Source organism: Xylocopa sonorina, chromosome 1 (genome assembly GCF_050948175.1).
Source record: "Xylocopa sonorina isolate GNS202 chromosome 1, iyXylSono1_principal, whole genome shotgun sequence".
Lineage (NCBI taxonomy): Eukaryota > Metazoa > Arthropoda > Insecta > Hymenoptera > Apidae > Xylocopa > Xylocopa sonorina.
In genome coordinates, this window is record NC_135193.1 from 7,984,275 (window position 1) to 8,002,884 (window position 18,610).

Genomic DNA, 18,610 nt, shown 5'->3' on the forward strand with positions numbered 1-18,610 from the left:
CGAGAGCTGGAGTACGTTTCGCGATCGGACGAGAATCGAGGGCGCTCTTCGATTTTCAACCCCTTAAACGTCACGATGGAACTTGAACATCGGTGAAGAAGAATTTTTATTGCAAACTAAAAATTGTGGTTTTGGGAAACAGTGAAGTTTCATGGTCCTTTGGTAGACATCGATCAAACTACCTAATTCCAAATCACAGCGTTACGAATTTAACACTTGGAGTCCTAATCATTTTAATATATGTTATTATTCTTATTTGTTCTCTATTTTTTATTACTTTTCATTTCTATTCGATAATATCGGTAATTTTCACAGAGCACAGTGCAAAATTATGCAAGGTAGCACGAGAATCGAGGGCGCTCCTCGATTTTCAACCTCTTAAACGTCACGATGGAACTTGAACATCGGTGAAGAAGAATTTTTATTGCAAACTAAAAATTGTGGTTTTGGGAAACAGTGAAGTTTCATGGTCCTTTGGTAGACATCGATCAAACTACCTAATTCCAAATCACAGCGTTACGAATTTAACACTTGGAGTCCTAATCATTTTAATATATGTTATTATTCTTATTTGTTCTCTATTTTTGATTACTTTTCATTTCTATTCGATAATATCGGTAATTTTCACAGAGCACAGTGCAAAATTATGCAAGGTAGCACGAGAATCGATTATTCTTTCAATAAGTATCGATAGTTAACACCCACGCACTCGTTTTAGAGTTCGTTCACCCTCTCGATCAACCAATACGCACTCGACATATAAACTAGTTCGATTTGAATAAATTACGAACGTGACGAACGTATAGACAGAAACTGGGATGCTCTGTTTCGAGCGTAATCGAACGATATTCCTCGGTATCGTTACCTTCGTCGTTTAATTAACCAGTCCTTGGCGAGAAACGAGCGCTCGGAGGCTTTTCGAGTCGTCGATCGAGGCCTCTTCCTAGATCCAGCGTCTACAGAGCCGATCGTCGATCGTCAGAAGGTCACTGTCCTCGTTTGAGGCCAATTTTCGAACCGGAAGTCTCGCTTTCGTGCGCGAAATGAGCCGCGGCGAATACGAGATCGGAATTGGTTCGACGATTACGCTTTAGCATCGGGCGAGAGTCTTTTTTCCGCGTGGGAAGGTAATTGCTAACTCGCTGGGGACGTTGGTTCCCCGTTGGGAGTTAATGAAGGAAGTAAAAGGGTCGTCCTTCGGAAAATGTGTTCCTTTCTAAGAGTTCTGATCGCGATGCTTTCTTTTTTTCAGTCACGCGGTCTTCCGTGAACGACTTTGCGGGTATTCCTCGAAATTTCATTAATCATTGGATCCTCTCGTTCCTTTCGAAATTCTGCAAATGTTTGCCTCAAATTTTTGTCGCAGACCGCTCTGATTATCGTTTGGTACCGCTTAGATTCTCGTTCGAGAAGCATTCGAATCTTGGTTCCCCGTTGGGAGTTAATGAAGGAAGTAAAAGGGTCGTCCTTCGGAAAATGTGTTCCTTTCTAAGAGTTCTGATCGCGATGCTTTCTTTTTTTCAGTCACGCGGTCTTCCGCGAACGACTTCGCGGGTATTCCTCGAAATTTCATTAATCATTGGATCCTCTCGTTCCTTTCGAAATTCTGCAAATGTTTGCCTCAAATTTTTGTCGCAGACCGCTCTGATTATCGTTTGGTACCGCTTAGATTCTCGTTCGAGAAGCATTCCAGTCGCTTATCCGCGACTGTGCCACCTGGACTCGACCTTAAACGATCCCGGAATTCCCATTATGATTACCGGTTTATTCGACAAAGGACAGAATCCGCGCCCGTAGATTTCGTCGGTCGCAATTAAATCTCGTTTAGGGTCGGGACCACCCTTGCGTTCCCGGAAATATTTCCCTCCGCACTATCGACTTTGCGACGGTGTTCCTGGTATCTACGACGCAGGAAGAAATCGCGCGTCCAGGGACACCAGATTAATCGTAATTGCCACGATCGATCGCGATAGAAAATGTCGACAGAAAATATCGAAGGATTCATTTTAGACATTCGTCTATTGTTAAGCGCGAGGGAGAACAACCTGTGTCTCGTTTTTATCTTATCCTATATATCACTAGGTTTTTTATATTTAGTTGACGCGCGTCAAATTTAATTTGAAATAATATACTCGTTTCGCGTATCCGAGCTGTAAAAATGATGGCGCGTAAAGTTCATGAATTTTCCTGGACACCTCTGCTCACCCATCGTAGCGTACCCATTTTTGGTGTTCCGCGTCGTAAATATTCCGGTAAACATGATATCGAGACTTTATTGACTGTAGGTGGACGACGCGGTCGTCGTTTCATCGCGATAAAAGCGTAACCACGATGGAACGATCGCGAGGAAATTGCGGGGTAGTTTTAAACGACGCGAACGTCTCCCTCCCTTTACGACGTCGAATAAAAGTTTGCAAGCCTGACGGCCGGCTGATTTAGACGGGTGGATCTTCGTCCGGGTGGAAATGGCTAGGTTGTATCGCGGTTTCCATTACGGGAAGTTCCTTTTGTGTCTCGGTGGGCCGTTTAATTAAAAGTTAAGTCTTTGGTTCGAGGGCCCTGGAACGGTCCGCTTCCATTCTTTGCCGCGCGCTCAAACTTCATTTCGCCTCGCGAGAGATCCTTTTACCCTGTTCGAGAACCGCTTTTGGTCCTCCCGAACTCATTGCGCGCCTAAAATGGCGACGATTCTGAATATCCTGCGTCACGCGTAAAATACGACGCGTCGAGACGATTAATTCGTGCGATTAATCGATATTAACTTTACGAATACGCATTGTATTATGCATAATTCTAAACCCAATATTTTCTACCATACAAACAATCACGAAATAGATAAAGATAGAGAGAAAAAGAGATCAACAACCGAGTATCGTCGATAAATATCGAGAAATCTGCTTAAACGTAAAAAGTGAGATTTCCACAAGTCTTCGTGGAACGTTCACGACCGAGGTGCACCGTGTCAAGAGGAGATAAAGGAAGGTGTTCGTAGCTTGATTTACACCCACGGCTCGCACGGTCACGTTCACGTTACGGTTCGATAAAATATTATACAGTTCCCGTTCTGGGCCATGATATTTTAACTGCACCGCGAATGGAACGTGACTGGCCCGTCGCTGTAAATCAACCCCGGGTTCGCGATCGGGGTTATGTGCATACGCGGAGAGTCGTAGGCGTGGCGGACATTCCGCGTTTGCCGCGGAAGACGCGTGGTACCGCCGCGTTTCCGGTCACGCTTCGCCCGCGAAGGGACCAGTGCGCATCTCGCGGTCGAACGCGTCGCGGATCGTTCAACCGGCTCTCGATTAAACGATAATCAAGTCGCGATTAACCTTGCCAGATTATTTCATCGTTCCCACGTTATTATATCGCGTTTCTTTATTCATTTTTAATCGTTCGCGAACGCGGGCCATTATGGAACGCGCGTCCTTGCCGTTACGAGGCGTTCTCGATTCGTTTCGGTCGTTACTCGAAGCTTGTACACCGCTTGTTGCCTCGATACGGAAACGACTGGCCACCGCTTGTTATGGATTTACATCCATTCGGCTGTTTTTATTTTTTACGACCATTAACGACCAGCATAATTGAATGGATATTATATCCGAGCTCTTCCTGTTGCCTTCGCTGATCCGAGGCGGGGCGGGCTCGCGATTTTACACACGTTTTCGATCGACCACCCTTCCTTCACCTTCCGCTCCCGTGAACTCTCCAAGGTGGAGCGGTATCTAATCAGGAAGCCAATTTCCACGGTCGACCAATACCAGCACGCGCGAAATTTTCCTCGCTGCTCGCTTGGCTTCCTCCTTTTTTGTATACCCAGCACGCGCGAGATACGTCCACATTTTTTTAGTACCAAGTTTTCCTTCGATACTCTGGTGGAAAGTGTTACGATATAAATGTTTTTTCATATCTCACGATGGCCAAATAACCGTCTGATCTGCTTGTACGTAGAACCGGATGGATCAGTCTTTGGAGAACAGCTGATAGATACCAAATGCACGAAAGCGGAAGATATTTAACCGCAGAGTGATCCAATAGAGGCAATTTAGAGTTATGCTTCGACGTCAGACACGAAAAGAAGGAAGAAGGTCGTAAAAATTGGTTCAAACTACGACCTCTCGTTTCGCTTGTCTCTCGTAAAACGGTCATCGATGACCTCCGAGCCCATAAAGCTTCCGCGTTACATTAGAACCCAATTAATCGGTCGTTCCGCCGGTAATAACACGGTATCCACGCCCGTGCCAAACGGGCGCCGTAACGCCGCCGTTTTACGAACTAATTACGAGCCAATAACTCACTGTTCGGCTCCCCGCTGACGTTCGCGGAGCACGCGATCGGTTCTCCTCCATCGTGGCCGTTGCGAAACGTCCGCTGGACGACGCCTCAGGTGTCCCAGGAAATTTCGAAACCGCGCGAGCCTTTCTCCCTTCCGATGGAAGTGCCGATCCCTCTCCTGCCTTCTACGTAACGTCGATGGAAACGAGTTTCCATCGGCTACGAACACGATCGATGGCACCAGGCGAAGGCGCGCTGCTGCTGATTACCCGCGTCGAACGTATCAGCCCCGTGCGTCGATCGAATTGATCATCGTTGATTAGCGATTACTCGAGGATGAACTTGTTTCAGAAACGCGTGCTTTCCTCGAATTTTCCATTCAAATGGAAACTTCCAATGCTGGGAGACGTTGGCGATAGAAGCTACTGCTAAATTGCTGCTATTAGCCCCGTGCGTCGATCGAATTGATCATCGTTAATTAGCGATTACTCGAGGATGAATTTGTTTCAGAAACGCGTGCTTTCCTCGAATTTTCCATTGAAATGGAAACTTCCAATGCTGGGAGACGTTGGCGATAACGAAGCTACTGCTAAATTGCTGCTACTTTAGCAGAGGGTTAAGAGTATTCTCGATCTGATATCAGCCCCGTGCGTCGACTGAATTGATTGATCATCGTTGATTAGTGATTACTCGAGGATGAACTTGTTTCAGAAACGCGTGCTTTCCTCCAATTTTCCATTCAAATGGAAACTTCCAATGCTGGGACACGTTGGCGATAACGAAGCTACTGCTAAATTGCTGCTACTTTAGCAGAGGGTTAAGAGTATCCTCGATCTGGTTGATTACAAATTAACTTCTAGTAGCTCTGGTAGTTCTGAAATTCTCTTGAAATTCATCTAGAATCTCTGGAATCTCCGAATGCACTGAATATTAGAGTACAGAAAATGTTGGAGGTTCCCAAGATGCATACTGCCCACGACAAAGTCGTCTCTGAGATCGTTGAAACCTGTATTATTAGTCTCCAGAGTCCGCCTGGTCCCAAAGCGAATCACGAAACAGCAGCGTCCACCAGGCAACGCTAGATCGCAATCACCAAAACGGAAATCCACGCAATTTCCTGCTCGCGCGTCCCATCCATCGCCTCGCGTCTCATCAAAAAGCAAAGTAGTTACCCTGCTGTTTCGCTCGTAGCTCCAGCGGATTGGCTGGCGCGATTAATTATTTATACTCGCGTGACCGTGCACTTCCTGCGTTATTGGTACCGCTTTTAGCGACACCCGTTTCCAGAAATACGAGACTTCGCTTCCCGTTTACTTCGTCGGGGGTGGCGCGCGACCGAAACGGTCCGTCGAGCGATGCATCATCGTCGAGCGTCCAGCATTGTCAAAAGCGTCGCTGTTTGTTTGAACGTCTGGCATAAGCGCGAGATGGCATAAATCGCTGAAATCTGTGGCGAACGCGACTCTTGGGCTCTCGTTTATTTATTTGCTGCCCCGCGTGTCCCCTTGTCCCGACGATTATCCCGTCTGACGACGAGGCACCCTGCCAAACGTGACACTCTGCCTCCTCCAAAAATACCAACCGATCAGTCAATGACGCCGCCTTCGTTCATCGTTGTAAATTTTCCCCGTCGCTTTCGCGACCTTCCGCAGACGCTGCCTCACCGCTCTGTCTCTCGCGGGCTCGATAACGCGGCTGATTTACGCGAATGGGGCCAAGTTACGCGCGTAGGGAGTCGTCGCCATATTTCTCGCTGTTTATGCGCGAACTTTTCCGTCCGTGCGTTGAAACATCGCTGGGAGACGAGGTTTCCGTCCGCAGTGTCTGTGGGATGTTGTAAAATATCGCGACGTGGTACGTTTCGCTGTACGCCCTTTTGCTTCGTTTGTATACGACTGATCGTAGACGCGCTTGTACTACTTGAAATCTAACGAGCGACAGCGAGACTGTTTTTAAACGGGATTTTATTATTAATAAGATGTTTTTGTGTGCGAATAATTGATTGGCAGACGATGAACGGGGTAGGATATCGCGGTGCTATGATTTCTGCTTGCTGGTTCGCTGATTTGCATAGGGCTGATCCTTGCTACGCTTGTACCACTTAAAATCGATTGAAATCAGTGACACCATTTCTAAACGAGATTCTATCGTTACCAAAGATGGACTCGAGTTTAACTTCTTTGATCTTCGATCTCTTTAAGCTCTTTAACGGTATATACGTAAAAAATTAGATTTTTATTTCTAAACACAAGCACACGATTTCTCTTTTTCGATCTCTTCGACTTGTAGTTTTCTAATTGTAGCACAGGATGTCATTCTTCTCTCTTCTTTCTCTTTCTCTCTCCTCGTGTTTTAAAAACGAACAGTGACAAGGCTACTTTGGTCCTTTTCGAACAAAAGCATGGAAATAAGTCTGCGTCGTGTGTGTCACTCGGACGACACCGTGTTTTTGTCATAAACCACCCCTTTAACAACCAAGGACGCGTGCTTGAAACCCCAGAAAACTTGAACTACGCGTTTTCATTGGCTCGCAACTCGAAACGAGAGGGCAGGAGTACCGCGCGAATTATTAAACGAGTGTTCCCAGATGGGAACCGAAAGTGGCCACTTGGTTTCACCGTGAAAAGGTGATCCGACAGGGACGATCCTGCAGGGGTGTCCGTCGCCAGCGGTGGAAACGCGCGGCTCGAAAATAGAAATAAACGCGGTAACGAGCGGACTCGTCGAGACAGGGCTTGGTAATCGAATTAAACCGTCCCAGGCAATTAGCGCCGGCTGCTGCGACCTGTCGTTTCGATTCATCCGGATCTGGTAGTTACGGTTACGTCCACGGATTCCTCGCCATCCGGTTCTTTCCGCTTGGATCCACGTAGAAACGTCGAGTCCGCTCTTTCTCGTTGTTACGCGGCAACCACCACGTCGATGCTCGAGAGTTGAATATTTATACGTGCATACCTCTGTTTCTTATTATAATTAATTATATCCGCGACTAATCAGCGCTGCGAATTAAGATCAATGAGCGATTGTACTACTTTCGTTCGACTACGATTTATGAATTTAACGTTTGGGTAATATTTTATTCGATTTGCTCGAGGAAGTGTATCATTATACCAGCAATACAGTTATTGATGCAGTTTTTCATTCGACTGTAGACGAGAGCGTGCAGTCATCGATTGTTATACGTGACTTCGCGTCGTGCAATTAATCTTGGGCGTCTCTATTTTACGTGACTATAAGTAATTACACGTAGGGGATTACGGTACGTTATGAGACCAACTGTACATACGTATTATAATACTTGTCATGCAAATGTCGACCGCGGATAAATGGACGAACGTGACCAAAGACGACTATCCGTGGCTATGCTTGGAACTGTAACGTTTAATTCGCGGAATTAGTGGTCGATGAAACTTTGGACGTTGATGAGAAAGTGGTACGTGTACGATGAAAGCGTTTTAAATTGAAAAATAGGTGTCAGTTCATGGAAATCTCAGGAACTTTGCGACGGACTCTATTTTTTAATATCCAATGAACTGTTAGAGCTTTAGTGGTCCAACTAAAAAATGTGACATAATTTTTATAAAAATCATTTCATTTGCATCCTTCGATAATAATAATGAAACTCATGTAATTTATGTAATTAATGTAATTACGATGATATTTATTAGTTAGGTTAAATGATCAGTTCACTGAAAATTGTGAATCATGTGGGACCACTATTGCATCGATAGCCATACATGTGATCCATATATGAAATATTACACAGGAAAGTATTAATTAGACTTAATCGCATGAACACAGTATTCAATTGCTATTGTATATCCAAGAATTTCAGCTTGCGCGAGGAAAAATGTCTGTGTTCTGTTGAGATGAAAATTTGAATCGCTTGTCAGCTTTTTATTTTACATCCATTCGATTCTGCCACGGTTCTCCTTAAATTCAGAGACAAATGACCGCGAATTCGAACGAAGAGAATCCGTTCATTCGTTTCTGGGTCACGTTGGCCGGCTAGTCCCTAATTATAATTTCTATTGATTTGATTTTCAAGCATTCTCGCACGTAGTTGCATGTGATCTCACTGCTGTCGTTTTGGATTGTTTGTTGCACCGTAGATCCAGGCGAATGTCCCAGGATGTCCCCCATTCGAGATCCACAGAGAACCTCACAGGCTCTTACTTCAGGTACGTACCGTTTTAAATAACTCCAACACACGAGAGGCTTTACAATTAATTCCAAATCCTGTATGCAGTTAGAGGAAAGCTATGCGCTGTCTGTTTAGCTTAAAAAACAACCAGCATTGTAATAATCGTAATGCAGTCGATCCTCCTACAACACGATCGATTCGTACCACCTTATATAGAAACCACGCTATAAGAAACTCAGAAGTAAGTAAAATACAAATCACTTACATAAAAAATTACATTCTCAGAACATCGAGACTTAATGCATACGGTTATGAAATAACGTTTTGCGGGAAATTATGCGTGGTTAGGCGAGAAACAATTTCCACGTCCACTGATATATATAAGAGTATACTTTATTAACTAACAGTCGCTATTAATCACTCTGTCGCTGTTCGTTACTAACTGCCTTCATTCGTTCCTCAGATTCATCCTGTTCTCCATGCATCGATTCCTCATCATCTTCAGTCGCACGATCCTGTCGCCAGGTCCTGTCGCTCGGTTCTAAACACTCTTCTTTCGCATCTCGGTTGCGAAATTTATCCTGTCGTCCTAAGATTCCACGTACACATCCAGTCGCATGCAAATAGAATCACACACCCCAAAATTTCATAAATACAAAAGGCAAGATATAATTTAGTATATATTGAAAATTGGGAAGGCTGTCGCAATTTTAGCTACGCGTTATAGGAGGATCGACTGTGATATCTTGCGATATCCACCCTTTGCAATTGGGGTGCAACTATAATATTACTCTTTCAAATAATTTGGAACATCAGTTGCATCGGCAATAACCTTTTTAATATTGATACGATCGAAATTTAAACTCTGTCCTTAATGAATGATTATAACAGAGAATTTTGAAGCGCTACCTAACGCAAGGGGTTGAAATATGACAGCTACTGATAACAAGTGGCACCCACGACTATCTCGACTACCTTCGCCATTAAAATTGCATAGGAGATATCATCGATGCGTCATCGCAGGAAAGAAAAAAGAGTATTAAATTGACTTCCAAAGTGGACATCGCAACTATAAAAGCGCATAACAGAAACGCGTTGCGTAAAGATCCATAAATGAGCGTCCATAAAATTGCGAACGGATGTAACTTGTTGCGACGTCGCGTCGCTCGTTCGCGCCTCCCCGCTCTTCCATTCATGAAATCTATTATTTCGATTTTCGCGGCTGGTAATTTCATTGACGGAAGCTCCATTGTCGGCAGTCGAGTGTTCGTTTCGCGGATCCGTCTTGCAGGGCGCCGTTTACGCGACGCATGGCTCGTTGAATCGCGAAATTGCATCGCGTCTCGCATCGACGACGGCCGCGGTCGTTGCGTGTTTCGAAGAAACGAAGGGACGCGTTCGCGACGGGGGATTTCGAAACTCGCGACGGCTACGAGCACGATTTTAGAGCGGAGAGGGAGAGGACAAGGTGAAAGCGAGCAGCAGCGTTCTTCTGATCGTTTGATTGACCTTCCTTCTTTCGTAGGAGCAAGAGCCGCAGCGTGGACCACGGGTTCGCCGCGCCTTTCGACTGGGACTCCTCGAAGAACAAGGTCGAAGGACGATTCGAGTCGGTCGACGAATTCACCAAGGGTGAGTAATCTGTATCATAGACTCTAGACTGGAACGTCTTAAACTCGAATATTTGTCAAATTACCATTTAGTTTGTCGCAACTTGTCGTTATCGTAACGGCACGATAATGTCTCTCTGAATTACTGGGGCGAGAGAAATGAAAAAGTAATTGAATTGTAACTTTAGTCCACTTTAAGGGATGATTTTTTACTTGCAAGTGGTTTCGATCGAAGCTTGATTACTAATGCGTTTAAACATCGTATAATCGTAAAATGGATCTACAGGGGGATGATGATACGTGTCTTACGTTGTAGAACTTTGTTTAATTACAGAATGTATACGTATTTAAAGATAACGCGCGCAGTATCGATACGCCACGAATTTGATATCGTAGCGATGTTCCCAATTACCTGTAGGCATTTTAATTTAAGTTTAATTTATGCATCGCACGCGAGTGAATTTCACTGGGTGTGGGTTCGTTTACAGGATAGCCCGCTGTATCTCGAACGATCGATCAGCAATTTCTTTCGCCAGGTTCTAATTTATAAACCGTGTATCGAAACAAAGTATTCGCGCCGTGGCTTATCGACGGACGAAAAAGGCAATTTTCACTGGGGCGCGGAAAAAAGGTCTGGTGAAAGTCGAAAGCGATCGATCGGGGTGATAACACGCGTGTGCGCGCGAACAATCGACCAAATGAATCCTGGTGGGCGTGGTTGAGCTGCACGCACAGTGCTCGTTAAAACGAATTTATTCGAGCGCTTCGTTTAAATCGAGGTACCTTGATTTTCTGCTAGAATGGGTATCGATGAATTAAACCGTTGGAGTGTCGCGTCAGTAACGTTAAAGAATGATGGCGCACCCCTTGTGGGAATTTAAAGGGTTGAAGCTTCGTTAAAATGCCAGAATGTTCGTCTTCCTTTGCGATTTTAACAAAAACATTGTCGTCGAGTACTGGAAAATGTAATTAGCCTACGAGTTAGTACCGTTGTTCCTTTGATTTCGTAAATATGAAAAACGGAAGTGGACATCGTCAACGATGCGTAGCCAGGCGCAGACGCGGAAGTCGCGTAACGACTAGGAAATTTCGAGTCGATCGCAGGAAAGGCTAATCGTGGCGGTCGCGTAGATCGCGATAGATCGCGCGGACCGAAGGCCTCCGTCGATCGTAGACGCTGGGCGTCGCGTACGCAACCTTACTCGCGCGAATCACATTGACTTACTTTCTGAAACTGGCACAACCGCCAGGCAATCGTTTGATCGATCGCTTCGCGCGCGCACGCCATTAATTGACATTCCCCACGCGAGATTTATCCGCGATGCGCTTCCCGTCGATTTTTCCGTCGATCGATCGCCGTGGAAATCTTCGAACCGCTCGAGACTCGATGTCTCTCAGGCGAACTCTCGATCTTCGGTTGCACTCACGCGTGTAAAGGTGCGTCGAGCCTTGAAACATCAAAATTAAAGGTCCATCGGTGTCTGCCAATGTCGCACGGGGTTGACATCGATCGAGACCCTTCCTTTCCGTGTGATTTCCGTGTAAACTCGTTCACGTTTCGCAATAAGCTATCTTTATTCCTTCTGACACGTGTCTAATTAAAGGTTTCACATTCTACTTTCGTTTCGTTGTTGGAATCTTCGAGTCGAGGTGTTTCTTTCGATTTATTGCTTGCTATGGTCGAAGGTTAGGGTGCACGAAATTCACGTGTACGTCAACTAAGGGTGCACTCGATACCTTCGGGTGATCGAGGGTTTTGAGGCGGACTTTTGTTAGTTCCACGTAATTTTTGCCTCTAGAACGGTTCTTAGCAATCTCTAGTATTAAACGTACGATCAATAAAGTACAGTCCTCTAATAATTATGGTAGCGTCGTATCATTTATTCGTCACCAGCTAAACGGTCGACGCTGTGACATAACATAGTGTCTCTAGCAAGCGCGTAATGGCTGTAGATTATGTTGCTCGAGGAACTTGATGAAGCTCGCGAAGTTAAGCTTAATTGAAATAGGATGCTGTTTTAGTCGACGTATTGGACGCTGAGAATTAAGATTAAACGGGCGGTAAATTTCGTGCCATCACGTCGATTGTGCATGTGCTCGAACGTCGTGTATGTTCTCGAGTGAAATGCTTGTAATCGAAGTACAGTTTACCCAGATCCAGGTAGCTCTTTATTAAAAGAATTCTCGCGAACTCGTGACAACGTTCGATCATCGTTTTTCGAATCGATATTTAACATCTCGAGCGAACCAACTCGTGCTCGCGGCTCGTTCTCCTAAATGGACCCGAATAAATCGCGTCTTCCAATTTCGAGCTGCGAATCGAACCCATCGATCGATCGAACGTTTCGCACGAGCGACCAGGCAGGACGATATCGAAATGAACGGGGATTCGATACGAAAGCCAACCGCGATTAAGTTCTCGTTACCGTTTCATTAAACGGATAATTGGCGAGCGATCGGTTGCATATATAACAGGCGCGTTGGTTCCATCGAGCTCAGTTTACGCGGCAAATTTAAATCGCACACTTTATTAAACGTGGAATCTCGACGTGAACTGCCGAGAACGACAACTCGCGCGTCAATAAAATATCGTTTCGATGATAGGAATTCGTCGAACGAGGATCGTGCGAATTTCTGCCAGATTATTTGGGAATTTATCTAATTATTGTAGCGGTTAGGGAATTTTTCAGGCACTTCTCTACAATTGTAAGAAGAGAACGAGTATCGAGTCGAGTTAGACGATAATTAGAGTAAGTTTTAATGGATGGAGTTAAATAATAATTGTATCGAACCGAACGCAAGTTTGGTCAAGTTAAATTTGTTAAAGTTGAACGTGACTCGAGTCGGATCGTGCTCGAGTTAAATTTAAACTGTAACGATTTCCAATTTAATTGAATCGATCTTGAATGAAACGACTTGAAATTCAATTCAATTCAATTATGTCTAATCCCGATCGAGCATGGATCGAGCGTTCAATCGAATCGAGTTCAGAACGCGCGAGTTCCACTTATTTTTAGTTAAGTACGCGCGCTGTTAAATTTAATTGGTCTGTGAGATGTAATTCAACTGAATCGTTGCACGCGTGTTTCCCAAACAATCCTGGCTAAATATTTCGGGGGCCTTTCCAGAATCGCAATCTCCTCCTTGGGCCAACAGACTCGAAAATACTAACATTCTGTTATGCACCGCGCGCGATGCAAGCTATCCACGAAATTCCAGTTTACTTTGCACTGGGACGTTAAGTAATTTCAACCATGCACCTTCAATCTCCGTTTGCGCGTTCGCGATCACGTCACTAGGAGTCTTTGAACGTTACAGCTCCCCTGCGTCCTCGGCTATAAAATTATATTTACACGTCGAACGTATTTACTTGAACGGTATTAAACAGCGTTCGAAAAGGTGCGCACGATTCTTCAAATAATTTCGCATGATATCAATGTCCATTTAACCAAGATATTCAACCAGGTTCTGCTTATGGCAGCGTATAGAATATCATTAGCTGCGACAGTTTTACAATCACCCGTTCATGCTGGAATATATATGTATATCAACGATCATTTTTACGACATTCGAAGGTGGACACGTGTGCCGCATCTGTTTCCACAGAACGTTTCCGAGGAATTAAACGTGGAACCTGTTCGACTGTAGCAGATTTTCTTACGAAACGCACCGCGTCGCAAAGAAACTTCGCAGGCGGAAGCGAGAACCTGAGACCTCTCGATTTGCATTGAATCGCGAATGGAAGTCGTTGGGCCGCTCGTGAAAGCCTGCGGTGAAATTCTGCACGCGTCTCGGTGGAAAGCTTGAAAGGACAAAAGGCGGGAAACGTCCTGGGACCGATTGAATCATCGCAAACAAGAGTAGACGGGTAACAATTACAGCTGAACGTGATTAATTCACGCTCGTCTCAATTATCCGGGTCGTCGTTTCCTTCCTTGGTTGCTCATACTTCACTGGTCGGGATTTTCATCCCTTTTTGTTCGATATTTAAATACGAAGGGCTATCGAATCTCTCGATGCAAGATTCTTTCGCGACACGACACGAGAATGGTACTTAAGAGTTAATACTGCCTTTTTTCTGCTTTGTATATTATTCGTTTGTCAATTCGATCGACTAATCTAACCTGAATCGATCGTTCAAAATTTTTCTTTACTGACCTTTTTTTGGTAAACCGTTTTGGTAGATTTTTGTTCGATATTTAAATACGAAGGGCTATGGAATCTCTCGATGCAAGATTCTTTCGCGACACGACACGAGAATGGTACTTAAGAGTTAATACTGCCTTTTTTCTGCTTTGTATATTATTCGTTTGTCAATTCGATCGACTAATCTAACCTGAATCGATCGTTCAAAATTTCTGTACTGACCTTTTTTTGGTAAACCGTTTTGGTAGATTTTTGTTCGATATTTAAATACGAAGGGCTATGGAATCTCTCGATGCAAGATTCTTTCGCGACACGACACGCGAATAGTACTTAAGAGTTAATACTGCCTTTTTTCTGCTTTGTATATTATTCGTTCATTAATTCGATCGACTAATCTAACCTGAACCGATCGTTCAGAATTTCTGTACTAACCTTTTTGGTAAACCGTTTTGGTAGACCAAAAGATAGATTTAAATACGGACCATTCAATTTGTTGGCTTTCCTAGTGTGCGATTGAAAATCGACTCGTGTCCTCGAAAAATCGCTTCCGCGTGCTCGTTAATGAAATTTCTACCTCCGACGAACTGGCTCGTTTCATTTAATCAGCGAAGTTCGGCTGTTCATTAATTAGCGAGGCGAGAGTTGGCGATCAAACGTTCTTCCTAATTATCGGGAATTTAAATTACCCCGATATGAGAATTTTCCGCTGGAAATTAGATCCAGGTATCCTTCCGCGAAGTGTTCGCGTCGCGACGCGCGATGGAAATCAATTTGCTCGAATTGTTTGATTGGTCGAACGATAGCGGCGCGTTTCTAAATACGTGTATTCACCCGTTCCAATTAAACGGAACGCGAACTGTTACCATTTAATCCGAGATGAGAGCAAAATCCAGGAAGAATTGATTATATGAAAAAGTTCCATTTCAAGTGAAATAACGAGTCTGTCTGAAAGAAATTTGAATGCCAATTAATCCAGGAATCGAGTAAATCGAACAGATGTAGCGTCAGTTTTGCAGGTGACGCGAAAACAGGTCGTTGGAGATCATTATCCAATACGGTATTGCTTATGGCGGTGTTCAATGGTAGATCCAATGATACGGATCCAGTGAAACGGAGCTGGTTTCATAGGACATTCGAGGCATATCGCGTAACGCGCAGTGGTTCTTAAGCCAATCATCGATACACAAAACGTCTAATTAAATCACGTTTAATCCAGGAGATTAAGCTGCTTTCTCTCGCGTAAAAATGTGGCTGACGCGGTTACATCGTCCTGTACAAAAGCTGTACCCATCTTTCAATTTCACTCAACGATTACGCGATTCCTTGGAATCTCTGCGCGACAGACGAAAATGTCAGAGAACTCTTTAATATCGTAGCACTCCGTACAGGGGTAACTCACCCCGTATAATCCTGTTCGCGTTCGATGAAATATCGAAATCTCTTATATTCGCCATCCGATTCGAGAGATTCCTCGAGCGCGGTCTCGTTTCCGCTCGAAGCACCCGATTAAACCGTCGAGAGTCGATCCGCCGCGTAATCGTCCGCAGAAACTGGCGATAAGCGGCGGGACGCTTGTATCGAAATTAAATAATCGCGCCAACGATGACGCGACGCCGACAAACAGCAGCGTACACCGGTTAGCCGTGGAGTTGGTGCGCGTAGTTGCAGCCAGGCCGCGAAACGGACGCGTCCTCGACCACGGAATTTACGTCGACGCTCCTAATTTCTTAGCAGTCAGTCTCACGGTTCCGTTCCGGTACCGTTCGCCAAAAAATCGGTGCAAGCTGATCGAGCGTGGCCGCGTTTACGAAGTGTGCGGTGACATCTGCGACAGGAGTTCGAAGCGATCCTCTCGGTTTCCTCTCCCGCTGTAGATCGGCGTCGCGTTCGATCACGATGGCCGCCGCTGTCACCTTGAACGCGTCACGAAGGAGCTGCGCGTAAACCCGTTCGTTTAACTTGACCGGTTTTCGCTTTTACTCGGTTACTGGCATTGTTCAGCGAGATTCTTGCTTGGTGGATAATTATTCCTCTTCAAACCGTGTTACGATATTCTGTTCGCGATTGTCGGTTCTCCGCGGATTGGCCGCTTGTGTCCGTGCTTTTCGAGCTGGATCGATGGTTCACGCGAGACATCAGCTGTTTTTATGATCGAGCGATCGTGGTACGCTATGGGTGCTGGAATGTATTCGTAGTTAGTACTGAATGAAGCAGTTTTATTTTCTTGATAGAGTTTTACGTAACAGGTAGGTCGTCGACGGTATTACTTTGTCCTGTAGCTAATGGCTTTCGTAAAGTGGATACGGAGTGGTAAAGGTGACGTTCACTACTGGCTTGGTTCAGTCTAGTTTCAAGACAGGACTTTTAAAGAGACTTTTAAAGAGAAATAATAATGGAAGATATCGTAAGTTCTTTCGATTGAAGTTCATTTTCAATTGCATTCGCGCGTATCTTTAAGTTGCATCGTGGATGGAACGGTGGAAGTATGCTTGGAGTTCTGAATAAACCGATCTGTTTACTCTCGTTGCTGCTGTTGTTACACGAAATGGTTGGTGACTCTCGAAGACTAGCTGGAAGAAGGTTTCATAAATCGCGAAACGATATCTTTCTTCGTACCCCGTGTCTCTTGAATACGTCTCGATTGAAAGGTAGATTGCCACGCACTATTCTGGCGCGATTAGATTTTAGCTTCGCGCCACTCTGGAAAAGATGTTTTCGATCGAAATCAAGAATCGACAGTGCACGAATGCTTCTTTGGTTCTCGCGTAACGTAAAGAAGTGCGGATAGACAAATCCTATTTGCGATTTGAGATGTAACAACGTTCTTTCTGGCGTGCATCGAATCGTTCGGCCGTTAGACGTTCTTCAACAAAAATGGCCAGTGTCTGTCGAGAACATTTGCTATTTCAATTAGCACTGGTAGACATTCTATCGATAGCGATAACACGTTACACGCTATTCTGTTCGATCGATCTTCAAGCGCGATTAAAATCCTTCTCTCGTTAATTAAATGTACAAACAGTCGGAACAATTTCTGCTTCATTTCGCCAAGTGAACTGCAACCAAAGTATGCACGTATCTCTTCTAAAGTACGTGAAAAACGTGCCTGTCCGCTTTACCTAAACGTTTGCGCCGAAAGTGAGGAAAGTACGTTCGATGTTTCAACATCGAGCATAACGCCAGAGTCATAACAAGTCGACGAAATTTATTGTATCGTATTCCTCTTTCTGACTTTCGTCGAGAAGCATCTCGACCGTTTCAGAATTCCTCTGCGACACGATTTCGCAGGCAAAGCGCATATTGAAACAGGAGAGAGCAGAGTGTCAGCGTTTTCTACGAAAACGATTCTGAACATATCAGCTTGACGATGGATAAGAACGAGCGGCGCAGCGAGTAGTTGGAAGTGTTGCCTCTTCTTGTTTTGACGATCTCTAATTTAATCGAGACTCGGAGCAGAATTTCTGATACTCGATACCATTCAGAGTATTTCTCTCTTCGAAGTACAGCCGAGGAGAGAAACATCGCTCGAAATACGCGTTGGTAAACGCGTTAGTTCGATTTGCTTTAGAAAGGCGCGTTCAGTAAATATCATTGCCGATGTATTTTTCTTTGACGATTAGCAATTCTACTAGTATAAAAATGGCTTCACAATGTACGTGGTGCAAGTGTAAGTCTGTCGCATGAACGCGTAGAAAGCGTTCGAATATTGTTTTTAATTCTTGCTTGGTAAAATTGGTACCAGAATTCGCATCGATAAATAACAGGAAAGGGTCTGGAACAGTCTTCAGTATTTAATTACATTTATGATGGTCGCTTTTTGTAATGTTGCTTGTAATTTATCTCAGTTCGTCGCAACTTTGATCTAACACACCCCGTAAATGGTACAATGGCTACAGAAGAGTGTACATAGTCGACTTTCTCGATGAAGAATTAATTAGTTTTCTTTCAAGGTTCTTGAAATGTCAGAGGGCTATTTTTGGGCAAAACAATGACAGTTAGTTAGCGAAATATTTGCAGTAATTGTAGATGCGAGAAGCAAGAAATAAGTAGGGGACTCGCACAGGTACAAAGCAGCGATGAGTCAGACTACGATAAAGATACACGAAGGTATAAAAATTCCAGAAAATATACCAAATGTTACCAAAATACGCATCGCTAGTTTAATCGTCTGCCGTTTACTTTTACCAGCAGGTTAAAAGTTTTACTTGAAATCAAGGTTTATCCGACGCTTATCCTTATTCCCTCAAAATGGTATCTAAATGTCAGAATATTAATATTTATCTATCTAATCTTATTGGACGAGCAAAAATTGTAAAGATTCTCTTCAAATTCACGTATCAATATGTGAAAACTCATTTCGATAAGTTTTCTCTTAACTAAAAAATCATGTGTAACAGCAACTTTTTTCGTTTTACGCCTTGAAGATCTTTCTCGA

General features: G+C 44.3%; 1 protein-coding gene across 12 annotated transcripts in view; it reads left to right on the forward strand.

The window, feature by feature from the left end:
- Mtd (TLD domain-containing protein mustard) overlaps positions 1 to 18,610 on the forward strand; it is a 177,419-nt gene that overhangs the window by 99,572 nt on the left and 59,237 nt on the right. For 9 of the 12 annotated variants that reach the window (XM_076904131.1, XM_076904114.1, XM_076904037.1 and 6 more), the window contains exons 2-3: positions 8,388 to 8,456; positions 9,945 to 10,051. In XM_076904131.1, coding sequence (XP_076760246.1) covers positions 8,388 to 8,456; positions 9,945 to 10,051 — 176 coding nt within the window. The remainder of the gene's footprint in view (positions 1 to 8,387; positions 8,457 to 9,944; positions 10,052 to 18,610) is intronic. The other 3 variants (XM_076904140.1, XM_076904122.1, XM_076904055.1) reach the window with 1 other exon arrangement.